Below are 23662 nucleotides of genomic sequence, written 5' to 3'. Positions count from 1 at the left end.
CAGGACATGTTGGCCGGTGATCATGGGCGTGTGTGAAGCATAGGCAATACAATGTTTGTTAATTGATAAGTCACTACAGGATCAAAGAGAATCACTACAAGACCAAGGAGAATTATGGAACGAGCGGTACGCTTCCATGTAGCTAGGTAAGTTGTCAGCTAACTTGCGTTCCTTTTAATGGTGGATAATTTTGAGACTGACATTTGGATAGCTGTTTTGATATGATAAGACAAATTTGAACACGTCAAAATGTGGTTTTTATTAATTGAAATCCGAGACAAAGAATTTAATATGACAACGCCTTTATTTTATTTGTAGTACACAAACGCAATGTTTTTGAACGCATTTTGTCTCCAAATAGTTAGTATCAACAGTGTTACAACTCAAAGACATATTATTGTAGCAAGTTTGCAGACAAGCATTAACTTGGCCATGCCATACAAAAATCTGTTGAAGAAACAAATACAACGTGGTAAGAATAACTGTAGTTATTTTAGTTTGTTCCATAACTTTTATTACTGGAATTCCAAATATAGTCAAATGTGTGGGTGGGAGTCAGCAAGGGTATCCAGGTGCATGGTGATCGATCGAATGTGTGCATATCATTAGACAATGTTAATCCTGCTGTGTGAGCTAGCTACTGATGTAGTTTTATTGTTATCACCGTTGGAGTTGGGTGCTGAAGTTCCTGCTGCTGTTCGTAATCAGTGCTGTGATATCCGAAGCAAGTGTAAGTTGATACATCAATATTTCGACTCGAAGACGCTGGTCTTCTTTCTTGTCTGATGATTGTTTGATGATTGGTTGTGAGGGCGGTGCATTATCTTGATTGATATCCTTCTTTACATGCAACCTACTCAACAGCTGTACACATTCAGTCACGTGTTCTGTAATTACCCAATGAGAACGTTGCTGATGGCGTTGTCGCCAAACTCCAGACTTGGAGTGTAGCATACGTTTTCTGCTCTAGTTGTTATTTATCTAGGAGGTAATTTTCGAGCCAAGTCTTGCTAACCTGATAGAGAAGAGCCTATAGTTTCTGCAACATCAGCTGAAACTTCACACAAGTTTGTTCATCATGCTGTTAATTGCAATCTTGGTGTATCAGGTAGGGCAATCAACTCGTACTTGTGTCTTTAAGAACTTTAAAGCAGTAGCTGGTAACATGGTATTGGTACTACGTGTTTCAAACTACAGCAAACGTCGCACCTAGCTAATTAATGTATGGTTGTCCAGATTGCACATCCAGTGTATTCGTGGCACGACCTCGACAACAACCAATACGACTGTTGGCGTCTAAAAGGAAATTTGTCACCATCGAACAACATCCCATGTGGCGGTAAGGCTATGTCTTGCAAAAGGACGTCACACATATGGGCGGGTCTCGTGGGAATATGGTATTTACAATAGTGTTGCGTTTTCTAATGCATTTGATTAAACCGTGTAATATAACGGTACCTCCAGCTGCTTACTGCAAAATATTGTAAAAGAACGGGACTGCTTCTTTTGCTGGTACATGCTTGCCGGCTACGGGCGGGGCCACAGCTCTGGCGAAGGCGGAGCTTGCTTACACGTCTTTGACGCGGGACTTACATCTTTGCAGGTCTTACAGTTACGTGGAAATTGAAGCCGCCGAAGGAATTTGAACAGGACAAGGAATTTAACGTGAGCTACTTTGTAAACGCCACAAACGAGTTCTTTCAGTGGGCAGTGCAGGAACGTTACTTTAGTGAAGAGTTCAAGTGAGCGAGTTGTTGCTTGTTGGCAATTCTATGTCAATTATAGCGTTCTTTGGTGTTGCAGAAATGGCTCAGAGGCTGAGAGATTCTGTCTAGATACTTCATGTCCTGGTGCTGCAATAGCAAACGAAGATAATTGTTGTTTACACCATATTAATGTTCACTCTTGTGCACGAGAGTTGGTGTGTTGCATTGCAAAAACTTGTTTCATGATTTAATGATATAACTCTATTTTGGACAGATTGAATTTTGTGGTCCTTGGGTTCAACCAGAAGGAACTATAGCAACACACACACCTGCTACTGCTGACAAACTGAGGCCAGAGACACCAATCCAAACTACAGTTGCATTGAAATCTGTAGGACTCAACAGCATCATAGCCCATATCAAGATTGGTAGAATGCAAATAGCCTTACATGCAGAGACTTTGGTTATACCTAGGAAATGTAAGATGGCTGCAGGTTGAGATCGAAAATTGCTAATCTTGTTATATTAATAATATCTAGATTGTGGAGATGGACTCTGTGATTCAGACAGAGGAGAAAGTTGCAGCTCTTGTAAGAGTGATTGTTGCCTTCTTTCTCCGGCAGAGTTAGGTGGTATTATTTTTGTTACAATTGTTATTATCTTGGTTACTTCTCTGGCTGCAGTTGTAAGTCTAACTTTATAATTTATAAAAAAATCTGTACGAATTGCATCAGGAATGTCACTGTTTTAGTGGTACTTTTACAAACAGAAGAAAATGCTATGGGATGACAGTTGGATTGTGAACTACAGCGACATAAAACCTGACATAGAAATGCGTGGATTTATGGGAAGTGCTGTAAGTCTGATGCAACTAAATGGGGTACAACAACAGCATAGGCAATTGTTCAGCCAGACGGGAATATAGTAAACATGATATACTTTTGCACTGTAGATCAATGTCCTATCTCTGGTGTGCATATCTGTTTTAGTGATGGACAAACCGTGGCCATCAAGAAGGTGTACAAACCAGACTTTAGTTTTACTTACAGTATCCGAACTGAAGTCTTGGAAGTCAGGTTTGTCTCTGTCTTGGAGTGGAGTGCATTAACAGTCAACATATACGTATGACCAGTTGATTTTGCATGCAGTGAGAATGGTGACTGTTAATGTATATTATTGTTACTGTGTTTGGTAAAAGATACCCTCACATATGCAGTTTGATTGTTGCAATCGTACTAGTAGTCACAGAAGTAGCTAGGTAAATGAATTTTGATAAGTTTTTAAAAATTAATTGAAGTATGCTTTAAGGATAGCAACAGTCTGTTGATCAATTATTCAAATACATTTTGTGTGCCTAATGATATTTTTGCAAAAATTACTACTTGTATCAGATACTAGAATTGTATCAAATGTTTAATTAAATAAATTAACTAACTCTACTTGTAGACAACTAGATCACATTAATTTGTGCAAGTTCATTGGCTGCTCAGTTGATGATCCCCACTTGGCTATAATATCTGAGTATTGTGCAAAAGGCAGCTTGAATGATGTGCTCCTTAATGACGACATTCCTCTGAATTGGGATTTCCGATTCTCATTTGCAAAAGACATTGTTAGAGGAATGCTCTATCTTCATAGCAAGAGGATATTTCATGGAAGACTCAAATTGTCAAACTGTGTTGTTGATGATCGCTGGGTTGTGAAGATCTCTGATTATGGTTTACCAAGTCTTCGTGAACAGGATAACAGTGTCAAGGCTCAGTTGAACTATGATGCTTACCAGCCTCAACTTTGTTTGTCATATCTGTCTCCAGAAATATTGCGAGAAGGAGAACCTTATGCTTCTTCTGGTTCTGGAGATGTCTACAGGTAAGTGAATAGGTATTAAATTGTAGTTATTAACAACAACCTGTTTACTGTTTAGTTTTGGAGTAATCTTGACAGAAATTGGTTCAAGAGAAGAAGTAATTCCACCAGTATGTGTCCTATCTGCTTGCTGATAGTTGTTTACGTTGGCAATTAAAACAATAATGTTTTAGGAAAATGTGAAATGGGATGGTTCCTGGAGGCCAAATCCTCCAGATTTGGCTCGATCTGATGAAGGCGAGGAAAACTCATGTCCTTGTCGTAAAGATTACTTAAATGTGAGAAGTTACTTCTACAGCTGTCTATATTCTAAATAATTTATACCCTTGGACTATACTTGCAGCTTATTGGACAATGCTTGGATTGCATGGCAGACAGACGACCAACTTTTGACCAAGTGAAAAAATGTATAGTAAGAATGCATCCAATTCGAGAGAATCCTGTTGACAACATGATGCGAATGGTGATATGAATGGAAGAAAGACTTTGATTTTGTTAGAAGTAACACCTGTTTTAATAGATGGAAAAATACTCTAAACATTTGGAAATGCTGGTTGCTGAAAGAACGCAAGGCTTGATTCAAGAAAAGAAGCGGGCAGACCACCTGCTATATAGTATGTATGGTATATCGTACTTATAGATATGACTGCAATATTAATGGCAATGTAATGAATGAAGACATACCAAAGACATCCCTGATTTCTAATTTTTTAGTACATGTACCTTTGTGTCGTGATATGTATGGGGTTAACAAGGCAAACTGCAATAGGATTGTTTCAGTTTGGCTGTATTTAAAAATTTTGTCCAGATATATAATAGTTTCAAATAACTTTTGGTACAATACTTTGTACATAATTTGGATTCAAATTTGTTGCTGTATCCAAATAGGCTGCTAGTGAGGAATGCACTGCATTAGTTAAAACCATTGAGTATGATCTGTCAACTTGCCGAGTTCTATACATAGTTTGGTGCTATTGTGACATGTAGAAACATAAATGTAAATATTATTATGAAACACTTTAGTCTTAGAAATGTATCTAAAATTCTAGCTAACACTACATATTAAATCTTTCTAATGACTATGTAAATTGCTAGGATTTTCACATTGTGTTTAGTCATACCACTCTTTTCTAAGACGTGCCAGATTACAAATGTTTGAAGTATGTATGCTTTGCTTATTTATTTCTAACGCCAGTCAGTGTTGTAACTGATCTTATTGATTTATGACTTGATAGTAGATTAATGTTGAGTGTGCTGTGTGTTAAAGATAGACTCGTCCCCAGTCCTCCTCCTCGCGCGTGCTCCATGTGTTTTAGCATGTGTTTTTTGAACAAAAAGCACGTGCTAAAACACGTGTAGTGCGCGCGAGGAGGAGGACTGGGGACGAGTCTATGTTAAAGAGATAGTATAGATACTAAGCGTCTTCAAGATTGGAGTTAGTCTTACTGCTGCTCATTTTGCACTTGATGAATAAACTAAGCTCTGTGTGATACATAAAGCCTGCTGTTTGAATCAATAGCAGGCAGCAGGCAGAGATATGGATGCTGGTGAAACTGACTAATTAGAATTAGTCACAGCACGTGTAGACTATTGTTATTTGTGTACTCTTGTGTATGATACACCATGCTTTGAAAACTTTCCTTCATTTAGTGCTAGTACTATTAATAAGTCATGCATCTCCCAATCGCTACAAGAGGTATGAAGCAACATGCATTTCTAATATTTTATGAACTAAAGATTGAACTTATCGTGTTATCTATCTTGTAGTCAATTGTGCATGTGTCACATCATTAATTGAAACTCCTGATAATTTTAAATAGTATCCTTTTGGTTTTTTGTGTACTTCATTCTTCATTAGGTGATGTTTGTGAACTAACTAAGTCTAAATCATTGTTAGGTATGTTACCTGAATCAGTTGCTCATGATTTGCAGCAGGGTAAAAGTTCAAATGCAAAGGCATATGATGCTGTAACCATCTTCTTTAGGTGTGTTTTTGATTATAAAGTTGATTAACCAACTATTAGCTAATTCTCTCTAATATCACCTCTGTTCATCTACGTGTATAGCGATGTGGTGGGATTTACCATGTTGTGTCGTGACAGTACCCCAATGCAAGTGATCAACTTTCTCAATGAATTATATACATGCTTTGACAAAATTGTTGACATTTATGATGTTTACAAAGTGGAGACAATTGGTGATGCTTGTAAGTCAATGTAGCAGCACCTTTGCTTATTACCAAAGATGGCTGAAGGTAATTAGTTAGTGAATGTCTGTTGCAGATATGGTTGTCAGTGGGCTACCAGTCCCCAATGGACTAAAGCATGCACAAGAAATTGCTGGAATGGCTCTGGACTTGTTGGAAACGAGTAAACAATTCAAAATTCCTCATTGGCCCAGCATGCAATTTCAAATTCGTGTTGGGATGCACTCTGGCCCTGTTGTTGCTGGTGTGGTGGGTTTGAAAATGCCTCGATACTGTCTGTTTGGAGATACTGTCAACACTGCATCTAGAATGGAATCAACTGGCCTTCGTGAGTATTTGGATTTTAGCAACTACGTATATTTATGTGAATGAGCTTGCAGATGCTTATTGATTTCAATGATTTGTTAAAAGTTCAATAGCACTTGTCTGTTTAGCTGAGATGATTCAATTGAGTGATTCTTGCTATCAGTTCTTGCAACAGTCAGGTGGGGGTTTCTCATTGCAATGCAGAGGTGAAGTCAACATAAAAGTATGTTAGCAGTATAAAGCATGGGTTAAAGGCTCTTGATAATTTTTAAAATACATTATTGACTTAGGGAAAAGGTGTGATGAAGACTTGGTGGTTGATGGGAAGGGATGTAGCAGTATCTGAAGAAGAGAGTTTGACAGGGAGTCGTGCAAGTCACCACCAACTTACACATGGGATCTCTAGTATTACAATGAGCAGAAAGATATCTCTACCAGGTGCAGCGCACCAGGGCTAGTGCACCATGCAGGGTTAGTGGTATTAGATTACCTATAAAAGTAAAGCAGATTTTATAAGCAACAAATTGACATGAATTAACTGTTTGTACAAAACATAATTTTGCATGTGTATAGCTAGTAGACAGTCTGATGTATGAAAACACAAATTCAATATAACATTATTAGTACATCTCTAGCTACATCGCTAACAGTAGCACAGGTGCACGGATCCAGTTAATTAAAGAACTAGCTAGCGAAAGAAGAAAGAAAACTACCTAGCTAATGATTACATGGCAAGCATCAAGTGATGTGTACAAGTACAAAGTGTAACATTAATTTGATACTAAATAGTCTCCCAGGCAACCCACACACTGACCAAGAAGACAACCAGCTTGGAAAAAGCCTCCAAAGCAGCAATGCATTTTCTATGAAGTGTCTTGACTTTGAGAAAATATGATACTTACGTCACTTGAAATATGCCATACCCTGTATCATATTTGGTATACAGGTTGAGTGAAGTTGTAACCATGCAGCATGAGAAATGTAGTAAATCTGACACAATATGTAAAATCATACTCTTTCAAAGCCACGTTTCATGGGATCCAGCGCAACACAATTTTGCATGGTATCCATGTAGCCTTTTATTTACTCGACTAAATATGGAATGTCATTTTACGAAGTGCATGACTCCATATCATCTAGGAGGTATGCCCTTTGTTCAATGCGTACGTTACGCGATGACTTACATCTACGGTACAGCCCTCCGCTCGTCGCCAATGTTGCGTTTTGCGTATTGCTTTATCCCGTTAGCCCCTCCCCTTTTTATTTTGGTAGGCTGAGACTAACCCTAACGACTACCTACCAGGCCATTAGCTAGTTTGCATGTTTACTTTCATGACAGGGTTTCGTATTGTTTATTTAGCTAGGGCGCGGCGGTTCAGTCAGACGGTCAGAGAACTTCTCAGTGACTCTAACGACAGTGGTTACAGTGGTATGGTACGTTGGTGACATCGAATTCTCTTCTGAGAAGCTCCTACTCGTCATATCCATCTTCTAGTCATCTACTCTAACTCATCGGCGTAGCGTGGTCCTCAAGTTTGGGGACCACAAACCACGCCCATCTCTCACACGCAAGGCCACGCCCATTTTTGCGTTGCGGAACTGTGTTGACCAATTTTAGCATTTCGTAATATAGCGAGCAATATAGGTCTACCTAGTTAGCTAGAATAACATACCCTGTGGAGAAAGTAGTGTGGAATGCAAGCAAATCACTAAGTAGCGGAGCTGCAGGAGTTCGGTCGATCGGGTTGTCGATCTCAATTAACTAGCTAGACTTTATGCTGATATTTTTATAATATTACTTGAAAAATAATAGTTGATGGATAGGCTCTAAATTTGCATGCCGTTTTGATGCGGTCTTATTTGACTCTGCCATTGACGTCTCGAATAAGTCCACGACTTCTCGACACTGGTTTTATCATACTGAAATGATGATGATGTGTGTGTGTATACTGTCAAAGAGATATGGCCGTTTGTTCAGTCTAGACAGGGAAAAAGCAAGGGTCACTATTTTCTAGCAATGTGGATTGTTTTTAGCGTAAATCGGAAATATTGCCAAGAATTACATCAGGACATAGCTATCACACCTAATTTAGTAAGTACCTAGCACACACTTGTACGATTTGCGAAAGGCGTGACATTGCTATCCGGCAGTGAAACTTCCGCAGTATTCAGGGCGTGTGTTGGATACGTCTCGTCGCTGGTGCAGTCAATTTACAAAGTCATTCCACGTCATCAGACACTCTATAACAATTGTTGCAGCTCTATCACTAAGTCAGTTACGACAAAGACAGCTAGGGGCTAGTGAGACGACAAGATGCACTCTCATTTCTTTATTGTTCTTGTCCTTGCCAATTTGGCATTGGGACACGTTTCTCTGACCTATCCACCAGCAGACTTTCCAAACTATGATTTCTTGGACAACGTAAGAACAGAGCAGCCATGCGGCATTCCTCTCGGTGAGTGAGAACAAACGTTCTGTCACAAAATTGTCAATAAAGTGTGGCTTTGGATCGTAACTACCGTGTACTACTGGATGGCTATGCGTTTGTGTGCTATTCTAGTATGGTTTTCTCGCCAGGTTCCATTTCTTCTCAGACGACACTTATTGCCGGTTCTACGTTTGCTGTAACGTTTCATCTCGCATATCCGCATAGAGTGAGTGTTGCATGTTTGACAAGCAAGCTGTCGGTCTCGTATTTATTCTAATTCACACCCCTAGCTAAACGTTTGACGATATCGGTAGGCATACCGGTACTGCATGTACTACTAGCTTTTGCGTGTTTGCTACTTTGGTGTAAGATACCGTCTAGCTCAAACCGCAGGTGGCAATTAATTAACCCAGTGTTGTTGGATGTCTATGTAGGGCGGCTTTCGACTAGACATTCTGGATATGAATGGAAATGTGCAGCATGATCTAACAGGTGGCTTTGTGTCTACAGAAGTAGCAACGTAAGTCAGATTCTTTATGTAACTCTATCAACTTAATTCAGCCATGTAAAATTGAATTTATTTTGTCTGTCCTCTAAATAAGCTTCCATTGCACTTGAAACATTCCTGGTAGGGTCGTTCACGGTGTGATGACTCACTAAAAAATATTAGTCTAATGCCTATATGCTTGTTCGTGCCCACTTCGCATAATAGTTTCCGCACTGTACGGCCATAAATAAGCTTCCGTTGCACTTGAAAGAGTTCCTGGTAGTGTCGTTCACGGCGTGATGACTCACTAAAATACTAGCATAACGCCTATATCTATGCTTGTTCGCGCCCACCTCTCATAATAGTTTCCGCTCTGTACGGTTACCATGCAGTACCAGAATATTAGATGCGCACATTGGCTGTCAAGCCTGGTTCGATGCGGCTTCGCTCAAACCACATGCGGAGGTGGTTTGAAGTGGATCGGCGGCTGCAAGTGGCACCACGTCTACCCACGCAGCTCTTTCCTAGCTAGGCGCTATTACTAGTAGGCAGCAGTAAATCTACTCTAGCATGTGCCTCTAGAGGGCGTAGGGTAATCCGGGGTAATTCTGTACACTTTTGTCTTCAGTGACCGCGTCATTTTAATTAACTTGCTGTTGTATCTGCCGATAGCATTGATCACTGCACTAAATACAGGAAATTTCGTGTTCATGTCCTTGCTCACCTCGACTAGAAACAGAAGATAATGTGAGGGAAGGTCAGATTTGGTGGGTGGGGCAATTCCGTACACTTACCAATCTACTTGCTTTTCTCAAAGGTTTGGGTTTCTAACACCGTTCAACGCGCATTAACACTTACAAATAAAGTCTGCGTGTCTTTCTGAGATGTACAATTAGCGTCTAGTCAACACAGCGTAGAAATACATGGTCACTGAGATGTACGACCTGGAAGCTAGACCTACTCTATTGTCACCTATTTTACAGTTATCAGAGCTGGAACTTACAACATTGTCGTGATTGAGCGGAGCGCCAGTGAAGCAGGTAGGGATACGCCCCGCAAAATTGCATGGATGGCTCGTTACTAGCAAGTCCTATCTCCCGAGCGAGTTTACCGCTGACAGATCGTAGCACCGAAGGCCAAATACTACGGCTACAAACGAATTTGCAAAACGAGCTTTGTTCTTAAAAGTTAGAAACCAGACAAGTCAGCAGATGTAGTGCCTTCGCTCAGAAATCGCTGTCTAGAGTCTACAAACGATAACACTGGCCGTTTCTTTTGTTCCTTTGGAGCGCTAGACAATCAGCTAGTCAACGTTACGAGTGCTTTCTAGGGCCTGTCCACACCTGCAACTCGATCGCGATCCGTCCGATCCACATCGCGAGGTGGATTCGATCGCGATCGGTTGAATCCAATTAGAAATAATGGGCGTTACCTTCACGTACGCTACGAGTGTAGTCGGAACATCTAGCACTCCTCACTCGTCTTTGTTCTCGCTCACCTTACGTCGCTGTATCAACGCTTTCTACAAGCAAAGAAACCACACATACACATCGGTCATCAGTCACGTGATAGCGAAATGAGGCGGAGGTATCGTTTTCAAAGTGCAGTGTGGACGCTCGCTATCCCGATCGGATCGCGATCGAATCGCGATCGGCAGGATCGCGATCCATTCTGGTCTAGTGTGGACAGGCCTTTACTTGCGGTTTTCAGCCATTGAAAATCAAACTGTACGGGAGTACCCTTCGCACTAGCCTCGGTTTCAGACCCCATACCTGTAACGTGCAGTAGTACACAGGCACCGAATTACCCTGGATTACCCTAGGATAGCCAAAGTTACAGGTACCGTTAGCAGTTATAGTACCCGAGGCCCGGATTTCCGGGTGGAGGGTATAGTAGTCGTTCGACGACCGTACGACCCATCGACCGTCTATATAGTTGGTTAGCGGAGATGCAAATGAAGCTATTCTGACCAATAGACGAGAAGTGGTGTCATTACTGACCAATAGACGAACGTAATGTCATCATGAGGCTCCACCTCTCTTTGTTTGGTAGCTGCTAACGAGAATTCGGCCATCGGGCGTCCGTCCTGTACATGGTGTTTAGTCCATTGCTTTAAGGGTTTAGCACATACATTGTACGTGCATGTTTCCCCAACAACAACCAGGGCGAGGTGTGTAGCTGTACCTGACTTGAAACATTTTGCTTGTTCCACAGTGTTTCTGCATAGTGGTTCTGCAGTCTGCCAGCTTGAATTTTGGGTGTGCGTGGCTGAGCGGCCGTGGTGTTGTTGCAATGATCACTAGTGTCGTCTTCAACAGAAATTTGCGAAGGAGAACGTGCATTGTCCATGACAACGTCTATTTGTCGGACAAAGCGGCTCGGCCGACCTGTAAGTACGCTAGTGCGTCTCTATTCATTTCTGTTTTACGGTATCCAAAGTCAGAGCGAACAGGCGCCTAGCTAATCTACATGTGCACGTGCATGTTTTCCCGTATTGATGTTTTGTTTTGGCTCTGGGGTCACCTCATGACAACAGTAGGCGACGTCTAGCTAGAGAAGCCGCGCAAACAACAAGATGCCTAGAGAAGCTGCACAAAGAACGAGACTTTTACATTCTTGTGAGCTGGAAAATCGGTGGTGAGCTGCTTGTTTGGTCTGCATTTGCAACCTAGGTTTCCCACCCAACAAACAGAACAATGATCACGCCTGTTACTTCATCACGTAAGGCGAAGATTGCCAGCCGGTCTAGCGACGAGGCTCTCCGACTTGTAACATTTTGGCTTGTTCCATAATTTGGAAACAACTATATTTGTAACATGCATTTAGAAACAACGCCTAGCTAATCTAGCTGCATTTGTAACGTTCCCACATCTAATTTTGTTTTGGCTCTGGTACCTATGCCACGCCTAAAACGGCCCATAGTTAGACCTCAAAAGCTGCACAAACAATCACCTGCACAAAGAACCAACGAGCGGAAGGTTGTAAAAATAGAAGTGGGGTCCTAGGGGACGTTGGCTGACGGACTGCGTAGCTACCCGTTGTACACAGTAGCAGCCAGTCACGTGACTTACCTGAAGCTCGACCTGTGACTATTTCAATAATGCTTATTTATTACCCACATCATACTATTCTGTCATACTATTCTGTCATATGATTTTGTCATAGCGCGACTAAATTACCTTCAAGGTGCATACCGGCCAAGGGTTTGCACTTCAAGTGCTTCTTCATTTATAGCATTACTAATTTTCTCTTTTGTAATGAAATGATATGAAATTATTGAACCACGCCTATTGGAAAAGAGGGGGTTGAACCCCCTAAACCCCCTCTCTGGATCCGGCCCTGTGGCTATAGAACTATCTTCGCGAAGAGACTGGCAGCCATGTCTCATGATGAACGCTAGTCATCGCTAGGCTTGTCTACTATGACATTTACGTGGATTGCGTTTTCCTAAAAGTTCTAGATAGTATGAAATGGGTCATGTGCATTGAATGTACAATGTGGATTGAATGGGGTTAGGTTCCCCGCCTACCAAAATTTGTATAGGTTTGATGCGCTTCAAGTGTGAATTTAAAGTGCTACACTAGATACAGTTTAATTAAATAGTACCTAGATAGTATTAATTAAATCTAACTGCTAGGCAGTATGTACCTAGACATGAAGTACAAACACCACAACTAGTAGCAATCGCTCTGTTTGGAGACACTGCCTACTAAATCCAGTCACGTATTTGCAAATCAGCACTAGAGGGTAACTACATGCCAAAATCAAAAATTATTTTATGCTATTTTTCGGTAGTTCTTAGCGTCCTTAAGCCCCCCAAATAAGTACATACCACTTGGACAATTGGAAACTGGTCAGTTGGGAGCATATATAGTGTACTTCTCCTTGTGCCAGGCAATAAGTAAACATATCATTTGATATCTGATGTCAAAAATTAGCAAAATTAGCAACAGTACCATGAAAATGAGCTTGTTCTTTATCATAATTCATGTATTCTTTTTAATCTAATCTGACAGCTATCAGTACCGTTTATTTAGTAGGTCCAAGCTGAGATATGTGCATGTAGACTAAGAGTCACTGTGAAAGTACTTTCTGGAGCTGACTATTCTAACTAATGGAAGACAACACACAAGCATCACATCACATCACATCACATCACATCACATCATATCACATCACATCATATCACATCACATCGAATCACATCACATCATATTAAGTATAAAGATTTTGTGAAAAGTGGAAGAGCAAGAGATTTCAAACATTTTATTGTTCCGCTGCATTCTTTTATCAGTCCAGAAGAAACAGAAGCAGATGCACATTTTCAATTATGGAGAATTTTCTTTTAACGTTGTGTGATTAGATGCTTATTGTCTGAAGCCATATAGACTTTTATAGTCGCTACCAAGATGACTTAATTAATTAAGCTTAGTTGGTGTACTCTGGTAACAGAGCAACAAATAGAAATTTATCTACTATCATTGCTAAATTACTGTACTTGTATTTCATACTTCTCTTAGATGCTTCTTCGTTTTCTTTAGTAATCAGGAAAGAAACGTTACATTGCCTTCTACATATACTTGTGATCGGTGTTATATTCGATTAACTCGCCAAGCCAATGAATGGACGGGACCAGCATTTTACAATGGCACTTATCTATTTTGGAGTTGTGCAAGTGTCAAAATAGTTGCTTCTAGTAAGTTGTTGCTGACATGACAGTACTGCATGATTAGTTGCTACTGTGGTTTTATTGTAATACCTGTTGTTTGATTAGGTGGCATGAACATGAGCATATGCTGTGGTAGCAACTGTGATTGTTCAGGTCATGGCTCAGTGGTTGGAGATAAATGTAGTTGTGATGGCTTGTGGTATGGCGATTGCTGCCAATATAAAGGTTTGTTATTTTCTTGATATGATGTTGTTCATAGTATGTACAGATTACTAGTAGGGGTTTACAATGACTTAATTTTGAGACGATGGTGTCATAACAGTGATGTCATGAACAGTCTCTTTTACAGAGCAGAATATAACAATCCGACATTGGACATTGTCTGACTGAATGAGAGACATGTGGACAATTTCCGTTCTGATCAAGTGATGTTATGAAATTTGTATTTGTAAGAAATTAATTTATGAAGTGCCTAACTGCCAGACCTTTGGCACTAATTGTAGGGGTAGGTAGAGGAGAGGCGTTGTTTTACCCAACTCAAGCGTGAGTGTGTTTCGTTAAGTTTGGAAGCTAAATGCGTTATATCTTGTGGAAGTTTGTGTATGTGAACCTAATAAAAAATTGACGAACAGCACACTGCTGTTTACTCTAATCTACAGTGTTTAGTCTAAAATACACTCAGGACTGAAGTCCACATGGTCTGTGTTTCCTGACCAGTTACAGTATTACTCTATATTGCTCTGAACCTGCAAATTCGCAGTTTGTAGGAGAGAAAATTTGTTAAATGCTACATCCACAAAGTTACATACAGTGCTAGTTGAACGACAATAGGTAACATTTCACATCTTATTTAGACGATTTGTAGTTTACATTTCATAAACACTCAGATTGATGGTGTCTCCACTAGCTGGTAAACATGTTTAGTTGTTCAAGTCTAAACAAGTTTACAACTGGGCATGTTCCCAGAGGTAAACTTATGTAACCTAAACCTAAACAGCTTTGGTAGACTTGGTTCTAAGGTACTAAAAGTTTAGTAGTTTAGCTCAAGTAAACAAGATGGATCATTAGCCATTTCACTTCTTTTTGCTCTTGTTTAGTCGACAATTGTAGTGCTGCACTTCAATGCACTCTCAGGTATTGCCATACCTGATTTCTCCATAATGGCAAATTTACATTGCAAGTTCACGGACAAAGTTTTAAGTTCCCAGACATACCATGACAGACTACCAAGCATAGGTGGAGACACCTCTGTTGAAAACATGTTACGTTAAATTAGTTTAAATTGGAGCCCTCACTTGTCGTACTTATTTCAGTAGAAAACACACCAACAAGGAAACTTGATGGATGTGTTAAATTTGTTTGTAAGTGCATGTGTGGCATGAAAAGCAGAAGTCAATGCAATGTGGCACATGAAATCATGAGGCTGAACGGACAACTGCGTGAAGTGCTAAAATTATGTGAAGGGGTGGGGTAAAACCCATGTCTGACTGACTTGAGACGTAGTATTTTACTCTGCTTTTAGAAACATGTACACTAGTAAACGTTTGTGTGATTTTGTATGGGGCTACCGAGCATATATTCATGCTTTACTTGGTCAAGTAGCAACGATTTCATAGTAACTTCTACCACACATGGGAACTCGGATCACAGACTTTGCGTTTTTTTTGTAGCTTTTCTTTCTTCGTTCCTTTTGCTACTCTTCTTTGCTTTTTGGTCTTTTCTTAGTTGTGTATGGCAATGAAATCGGGAGTCACCTACTCTTTTGACTAAAGAGTTTCAAAAGACCCAAAATTACATTCATCTGGTGGCGGCGTTATGTCTTCGTCTCCCCATTTGGTTGTCCATATGATGATAGCTGCATGACATACGTATGTATCACGGTATCACGGTATACATAAAATCAGATATAAATAAATAAATATATCAAAACTTTAATTGACATGACAAGAGGAAGGCTCACTTCACTTGCCAATTATAAATTAGTAAAAATATGTGCAATAAATAGTCATATATATATATATATATATATATATATATATATATATATATATCCACAAGATTTTAGTAGAAGGTATACGTAGCTGTTTCTTAGAACGGGGTACTGACAGTATCTGCTTGTGAGATTGGAGAATGTTTTGCTTAGATTGGAGGTGACGTCTTTTTAGAATTGGTGCAAAGTTTGAATAGTTGGGTAGTTGAAAGAGGCTTCTCCATAGTAATAAAGTAATTGGTGATTCATAATAAAACATGTCAAGACGAGCTCATATTTTAACATCACAGCAACTTTGTAACTGCAACAATTTAGGATTTGTGTACAAACTGCATGTGTATTCTCATATGTAGTCTGCATGTATGGTGGAGTAAAACATACCTATACTACATGTTTGGCACATTATTTTCTTCTGCCAAAAATGTGGGACTACTACCACTACTACTACTACTACTTGGAACCGTGTTGTATTTGAACAAATTGTACAACGTACATATGTCAATTATCTAACTAATGTAGCAGTTACTATACTAATTTAAAACAGAAAGTACTACTCTGGAAGAACTTTTAACTGACCATGCCGCTTTCAGCAGTAGCCAAGCTAATGTTCAAGTCTTGACCAAGTTCATGACAAGGTGGCTTGGATCGAGAACCTCGTAGGCACATGATTGAAGATCGTAGTAGAGCGAACCCAATTCGGCAACGTAACCAGTTGATGGTAAGATTGTATGTGGTGCCTGTTTTATTTGCCAGCAAGGAAGCAAGTCTCTTGACAAAAGTATTGGTAAGAGAACTGCAACCGCCAGTGCAAGAATAGACAATAGGTGTAAAAGACGAAAGTTCCACTTGTTGTATCCTGTGCTCGTACTTTCTCTTCTTTTCTTGTTCTTGGCGTTTATAACAAGAATTAATAGCAATGTCCCTGTAGGATGGAGCATTTGCATTGAAAATACGTACATCAAAAAAGGTAGTTTGAAAAGTTTTGCCCCAAAAGCCATTTGCTCGTATGTCTAGTCGAGCTTCATTGTCTGTTGTGGTACTTCGTCCAACAAAGCTTTCACCATTCAGGGATTGCAAAACCGGTTCAAGTTTAACGTCATTACAAACTTTTCCAAGAAGACCTCCAACAATGTCACGTATTTCGTTATGTCTCAATGACGGAAACCCGCCTGTGGGGCAAGTTAATGCATGATCCACGTTGAAGCTGCCGCCACAAGGGCACTTGTCTACTACTACTACTACTACTACTACTACTACTACTACTGAGAGAACTGGTGTATTTGAACAATCAAACGGCATCTGCTAACACACTACTACTACTACTACTACTACTACTACTACTACTAATAATAATAATAATAATAATAATAATAATAATAATACTGTCACCACCGTGGCTTAGTGGTTAGCGACAATGGCTACCACTCCATGGTTTGGGGGTTCAAACTCCAGTGACGATAGTAAATTATGAAACTTGTCTGTCTTTCTTTCTCATGTTTCTCTAGCTTTATCCATGAGACTATGACTCGTTTCAGTCGTTGGGGAGTTTCTGTAGTCTGGCGAAGGGTCTGTTGACGATGACGTTCAGTGCTTTTCTGGTGGTCGTTGATATCCACTAGGCGTGCTGTATCGAGTTCGCGGTCACAGTAATGCCTGCAATCTATATCGAATTGGCTAGTCATTGATCCAGGTATGGACTACACGGAAACATGTACCCTGCTGGGCTCACCTGCTGGGTTGTTGGGCACCCAGATGGGGGTAAAGACCCCACTTGCCCATTATGGAGGGGCATAGTGACAGTGCTTTCGTGGTGGTCGTTGATATCCACTAGGCGTGCTGTATCGAGTTCGCGGTCACAGTAATGCCTGCAATCTATATCGAATTGGCTAGTCATTGATCCAGGTATGGACTACACAGAAACATGCAACCTGCTGGGCTCACCTGTCGGGTTGGTGGGCGCCCAGATGGGGGTAAAAACCCCACTTGCCCATCATGGAGGGGCATAACAACATAATAATGATGGTCTAAGTACTTCTGAAGCAGGGTTTGCTTCTGGTACTTGTAATAGACTTTACAAACCAGACTGATCTGGTTGAGCATGACATAATATATTTCACTTCGTACCAGCAGGTACAGCCGCTCACAATGAGAGAAATATGCATACAAACACACATACACATAGACACCTCAAAAACAAACAGACAGCTAAGTATATAACAGAGAACGTAATTCCTTCAGCGAGATGGCATCTGCTCTAACTTGGTCTGTATGATGCTCGTCTTCCTCCAAATTGTATGATAACAGCTTTGAATGCCTGCATGGTTCAGGGCTTGCATCAGCATTTAGCCTATTAGATGTAAGCCACTTTTTACCAGCAGGCTTGCCAGAAGTAACAACTGGCTTGGACCTGCATGCAATTTTACCTCCAGTGCGGCTGGGAGGTTGTCCAATACATGTGACTGCACCCAGTACCAGGTTGGGAATGCTGCACGAAAAAGGACAGTTTGTTACTGTTACTTTGGCTATGTGGCAATAAATAACAACAGTTTGAATCAGCTGCAAGATAGCCATTCCACGTTGTCTGAAGAAATGCTATGTAATATTATTTTCTGATAGCAGACCATTCCAATGAGGGACTGTAACTGTACATTTTCTGTCTCAATAGAAAGAATTATGTCGACAAGTGGATTGTTGCATTAGGTTTATCTTTTACCATTTTGATTAGAAGTCTGAAAAACAATTTGCAAACATACCATTGCATTTTGTTGCATATTGCATGGCAAGGTACCAATGGACATGTATAGTATCTTTTCTGCATTTTGTCCTTGTAGGTGCATGGTGACCATTGCATGTTGCATGGTGACCATTGCATGTTGCATGGTGACCTTTGAAGTATACATGCAGCCAGTATTCGACAATGTCATCCATCAATTTATCTATTCACGTGGTGAAAAAGTTCTCTGTTAGATACGTGCTTGAATGTATGAAACTACTCACAAACAGACTCATTGCTACGGTGGTCTTAATAAAAGGACATGATGTCAAAAATCTGTTTGGGGCTACTGCACTTTAGTGTTTAATGAAGAACTATGTGCCTATTGTTACTTATTGACACTATTTTAGTGTTGCTTGCTATTGCATCTCACTTGATCTGTTTGTTTAGATCAATGCCGGACAGATGACCATTGCGGTGGTACTTTGAAAGGAAAGTGCACTGCCCTCCAAAGCAGTAATCCTCCTGCTCATCAGTGCTTCTGTAATGTGGGCTGGACAGGCACAAAATGTGAAAAAGGTATGTTAATGACACTGCTACAATTTGCACTCGAAATTAAAGCTAAACTGTTTCTGTTCTTGTAAGATTCATCTCTACGAGCTGTTCCAAACTTTAAAGCAGCTGACTGTGAAGGTTATCATTCTCCAAAAGAAGACGTTGAGATATGCTATAATACAATCAATGTAATAATCTCTCTCTCTCTCTCTCTCTCTCTCTCTCTCTCTCTCTCACACACACACACACACACACACACACACACAACTTTGTTATTGAACTTGTAGCTTTTTTGCAGAATGGTGAGTCAGTCAAAATCTATATCAAATACAAAACAACTCAACAACCTCAATGGCTTGGATTTGGATTTAAAGATTCTGGTAAGGCAAATGAAGTTGCATTATTGAATGACATTGTAGTGTGAACCTTCTATGATTAAGAGAATAGTAGAATTAACTACAAACTGGCAGTGGGACAATTAATTAAAATTTACTGAATGAAATATCTGTATTATTCAACTGCTGTTCAAGTGTGTTTAGTTATTCACTTTTTGTTGGGTTTTTTATTTCTTGCTTGTTTACTACTGTATAACCGGCTATTTCTACGAATTCTGCGAAGAAATCAAGGAGCACAGATATTTAGGCCTATCCTCGGATTTCCAGGCAGTCGCTTTGCCGACACATGTACACATGTGTACCAGTACTGTATGCCTGGTTGAAATGCAGAAATTTCATTCACAGTAATTAAAACTTCTGTTTAGATTCTCAAATCACAGTAATTTAAGACTGCAGAAATAACCGGTTATACGTAATTTATTTGTTTGCATCTTATTGTGCAACTTATTTTGTTTATTCATAATCTATTTGGTTTTGATTATAAACAGTTATGTCCTTACCTTAGTAAGAAATGCTTAGTTCTATATTCATCTAGCAAATTAAGAATTGAGAAGTATGTCTTTTTAGATCAATAAGGCCGTGTTTCCACTAGCTGCACCTTAAACTAGTTTAGCTTAAACGCGTTTAAAAACTAAACCAATTCAAGAAAGCGACTGTTTCCATTAGAAACTTGCACATCCGGGATGTGCAAAAGAAACCGTCTAGGAACGCCTTATTTTGAAGTATTATATTGGGCTGCTCTGTGATGGAGTCAGAGCAACTGTTGGTTTTCACTGATTCAGCATCTGCTAGTAGGAATTTGCATGACAATGATCAAGGACACCATCTTCTCTCTTTTCATAGCTGCTGATTTCTTTGCCCTAGTTAAAGGTCCTTTATCTTCTAAGGCAATCTTATTCGAGCAAAATAGTCAGTAGCCATCTAAACAAGCGTGTTACTGTCATGTGACAGTTAAACCTAAACCGCTTTGCTAAACCTACTTTGAAGTAGGTTTAAGAAAGCGGTTTAGGTTTAAAATATAGCTGGTTTAGTGTAGGTGGAAACAAGTCAATTCTTAAACCAGTTTAGCTTAAAACCACTTGCTAAACCGGTTTAAGCGCTAGTGGAAACGCGCCCTAACGGTAACATAGTTAGGGGCTGCGATTGAGGCATGCATTGAGCAGATTAAAGAAATCATATTCAACAGTTTTGTATACAGCAGACAATATTTTTAATAACAAGAGAACTTCAGCATATTTATCCAACGCCAGTGCTCTAATCAAGTTTCTCATCCATCCATTTCTTACTATGAGAACTTGGACTGCAAGAGTTTTATTATGATTGCTCACAGAGAGCTTTTAGAATTTTATAACTTTTAGAGTTAGCCAAATCAATGTTTGGGCTAAGCAAGTGTCCCTAATATTGGTCATATTTGCAATTTTGGTATAAAAGTTTGAAACATTGCCAATACATGCATGTATCAATGTAAACTGCAATATTACAATGGAAGGCAGTAAAGGCAACGTTATTGATCATGAAATATGGTTGAAAGAATTAGAACACTTATTGTGCTTGCATTAGAAGAGATACCTAATAAAAAGATATAGCAGTGAGATCTAAGCACACTAGATTCTGCTATTTTGAAAGCCACAAGTCATTTGTTTAATTTCAAATTATACAAATTTTAAATTATAAACATTCTAATTGTTATAAGCATAGTTTACCACTACATTTTACAGCACGCTATCACCGTATATGATAATAATAATTATTATTCATGCCTTTTTGATGCAACTTTGAAACATGTATCATATATAAGAGCTTGTTCGGTACTTGAAGTCCAGTTTTGTTATTGACATGAACAAATTAATTTACTAAGCAACTTCATTGTTTAGACTTGGATATGAGTTGCCAGGCCAGTTCTCCTGGATATCATCCAGCAAACGGTATGGTTTCTAGCTGCACATGTTGCTTGCAATGCAGTTGATAAAACTGCATTTAATTAAACTGTTGTAGTTAGTGCATGGGGAGGAACCAGTGAAGGAGAAGGAGAAGGAGAAGGAGAAGGAAAGGGAAAAGGAGAAGGAGAAGGAGAAGAAGGAGAAGGAGAAGGAGAAGGAGAAGGAGAAGGAGAAGGAGAGGGCACTGGCATGCATCCTATGGATTGTGCAGACATAGTTATTGCCAAGGTGAAAGGCAATCAGTATCGTATTCTGGACCATTACACAAGAGACCGATCAACACCTCAAGAAGACGAGTGGTATGGTGGTACTGATGATCTGCTTGGTGCATTTGGTGAATATAAAGATGGTGTGATGCTTGTTGGTTTTATCAAACCAAGAAGATCTGGTAAGTGACACGTCTACTGGTTTATATCAGAAACCAAACTAAGTGCAACTTGTATTGTCATTTAGTTGATAAGTTTGACCATAACATTACTAATCGCTCACAGATTCTTCTTTGGGCTCATGGTCAAATTATTGGACAATACAATCCTACTATTCCGCCTGCTGCTGCTGGTTATGAATCAGATCTTGTCACAGACTTTTATCAACCTCTTGAACTAAAGTACCATGGAGTAAACAGAGGTCAGTGGAGTGACAACTTGCTTAATCCTAGGCCTGTTGTAAGCAATAGTAACTGTACAATTCAACGTCCATGTGATGATGGAGGCGGTGTTTGCTACTCTGCTCGCTGGGGTTACTATGGGAGTAATGAAGATAAAATATTTTTTGAACTATCTACTACTGATGGCAGTGAGAGATATGTGGCCGTTGGATTTTCGAATGACAAGTTCATGGCTAATTCTGACATTATAACTGGGTTTGTTCATGATGGCAAAGCCAAGGTTCAAGATCGCTATGCCACTGGCCACATTATGCCTGTGGAAGATGATGATGGCTCTCAAATTAATGACCAGTGTGGTTTCACTGATGGAAACAAAGTTGTGGTTGGGTTTTCTCGTACAGTACAAACAACTGACTCTGAAGATTTGGCAATTAATGAAGCTCTGTTTTTCTTGTTTGCATGGAGTAATGTAGCTAATCCAGCCACGAATGAAATTAGCTACCATGAGACAAGAAGATTTTTTTCGGATTCTAGAATTGATCCTACACAATGCACTCTTACTGGTAAAGATGACTCCGGTAGGTATTAGTTGGTGTGGTTAATTTGTTGCAAATTTGTTCAACAGACCCTGTGTGCTCATCACCTACTGAGTCACCTACTGAGTCAGCCTCACCATCTACTACTGATGTTTCATTATCCACTTCTGTTTCATCATCTGTTGTGGTTGTCATAACAGCAATGTCTCTGTTTTTTTACACATTTCTTCTGTAATGGTTAGCGTCTCTTTCAAGTTTGTGTTGAAGGTGTGGTGCATGAAGTCATGTAAACAGTTTGAATATACGCATCTGTTGAAGGCGGTGGGTGACTGCTGCTGCTACTGTAATAGTTAGAAGCATTGTTTTACGAGAAACAAATCATTATCTTGTGCAATTAGCATCAGCAGCAGAGGCGTCAAGGGTGGTGGTGTTTGCTATAAGGTATGGAGACTGCATGGTTTGGAATCATGCCTTTCCACAGCAACACAAAAAACAAATCAACTAACTTTTAGTGAGTGCAACTGTCAACTGCCAACTCTGATATGGCACTCATGGGCATATCAAACATTCCATATGAGGGGGCTCGATCAGTTAAATCACAGAATATGTAACAATCCATCCAATATTCATTTTTCACTGCCTTTTTACGGTATACCGTATAACCGAATAATTGTTTCTGCAATTACGATAATTCTGCAAAGAAATCGCGGAGCACACAAATAAAATTCGCAGATATATTTCCTCAGAGTCCCAGGAAGTGACACATGTGTGACACTGTCACGTGTGTGTAGTATAGTGTACTACTAACTGTCTTCTTGACAGAAATTTACTTCGCAGTAGTTGCTGAGCATAGCAAGGCTTCTAATTTGGGTCGCACAACCAAAAATTGGGCGTGGTCCTATATGGCTCTCCATCAAGTGTGTGTGTGTGTGTGTGTGTGTGTCTGTGTGTGTGTGTGTGTGTGTCTGTGTGTGTGTGTGGTGTGTGTGTGTGTGTGTGTGTGTGTGTGTGTGTGTGTGTGTGTCTGTCTGTGTGTGTGTGTCTGTGTGTGTGTCTGTCTGTCTGTGTGTGTGTGTGTGTGTGTGTGTGTGTGTCTGTGTGTGTGTCTGTGTGTGTGTGTGTGTGTGTGTGTGTGTGTCTGTGTGTGTGTGTGTGTGTGTGTGTCTGTGTCTGTGTGTCGTCTGTGTGTCTGTGTGTCGTCTTTGTGTCTGTGTGTCGTCTATGTGTCTGTGTGTCTGTGTGTCGTCTGTGTGTCTG

General features: G+C 40.0%; 2 protein-coding genes across 2 annotated transcripts; both read left to right on the top strand.

The window, feature by feature from the left end:
* The first annotated feature begins 375 nt into the window (after positions 1–375).
* On the top strand, positions 376–6714 carry LOC134185859 (atrial natriuretic peptide receptor 1-like). The gene is made up of 18 exons (XM_062653743.1): positions 376–1108; positions 1237–1339; positions 1604–1742; positions 1804–1921; positions 1981–2185; positions 2246–2391; positions 2458–2630; positions 2696–2782; positions 3153–3575; positions 3631–3682; positions 3746–3850; positions 3916–4035; positions 4093–4186; positions 5470–5557; positions 5639–5778; positions 5855–6106; positions 6213–6307; positions 6375–6714. Exons 1-18 carry the CDS (start codon positions 1079–1081, stop codon positions 6540–6542), a joined length of 2538 nt encoding a protein of 845 aa, XP_062509727.1. The 5' UTR covers positions 376–1078; the 3' UTR covers positions 6543–6714.
* A 1608-nt stretch (positions 6715–8322) lies between these two features.
* Positions 8323–22799, top strand: LOC134185866 (uncharacterized). The gene is made up of 12 exons (XM_062653752.1): positions 8323–8540; positions 8663–8739; positions 8948–9033; positions 13542–13696; positions 13775–13894; positions 18823–18951; positions 19018–19115; positions 19226–19307; positions 21197–21247; positions 21318–21650; positions 21716–22432; positions 22495–22799. Exons 1-12 carry the CDS (start codon positions 8399–8401, stop codon positions 22638–22640), a joined length of 2136 nt encoding a protein of 711 aa, XP_062509736.1. The 5' UTR covers positions 8323–8398; the 3' UTR covers positions 22641–22799.
* The last annotated feature ends 863 nt before the right edge of the window (positions 22800–23662 follow it).

Source organism: Corticium candelabrum, chromosome 10, assembly GCF_963422355.1.
Source record: "Corticium candelabrum chromosome 10, ooCorCand1.1, whole genome shotgun sequence".
NCBI lineage: Eukaryota > Metazoa > Porifera > Homoscleromorpha > Homosclerophorida > Plakinidae > Corticium > Corticium candelabrum.
The sequence above is the reverse complement of the archived record's forward strand: the minus strand, read 5'-3'. Positions and strand labels throughout refer to the sequence as shown.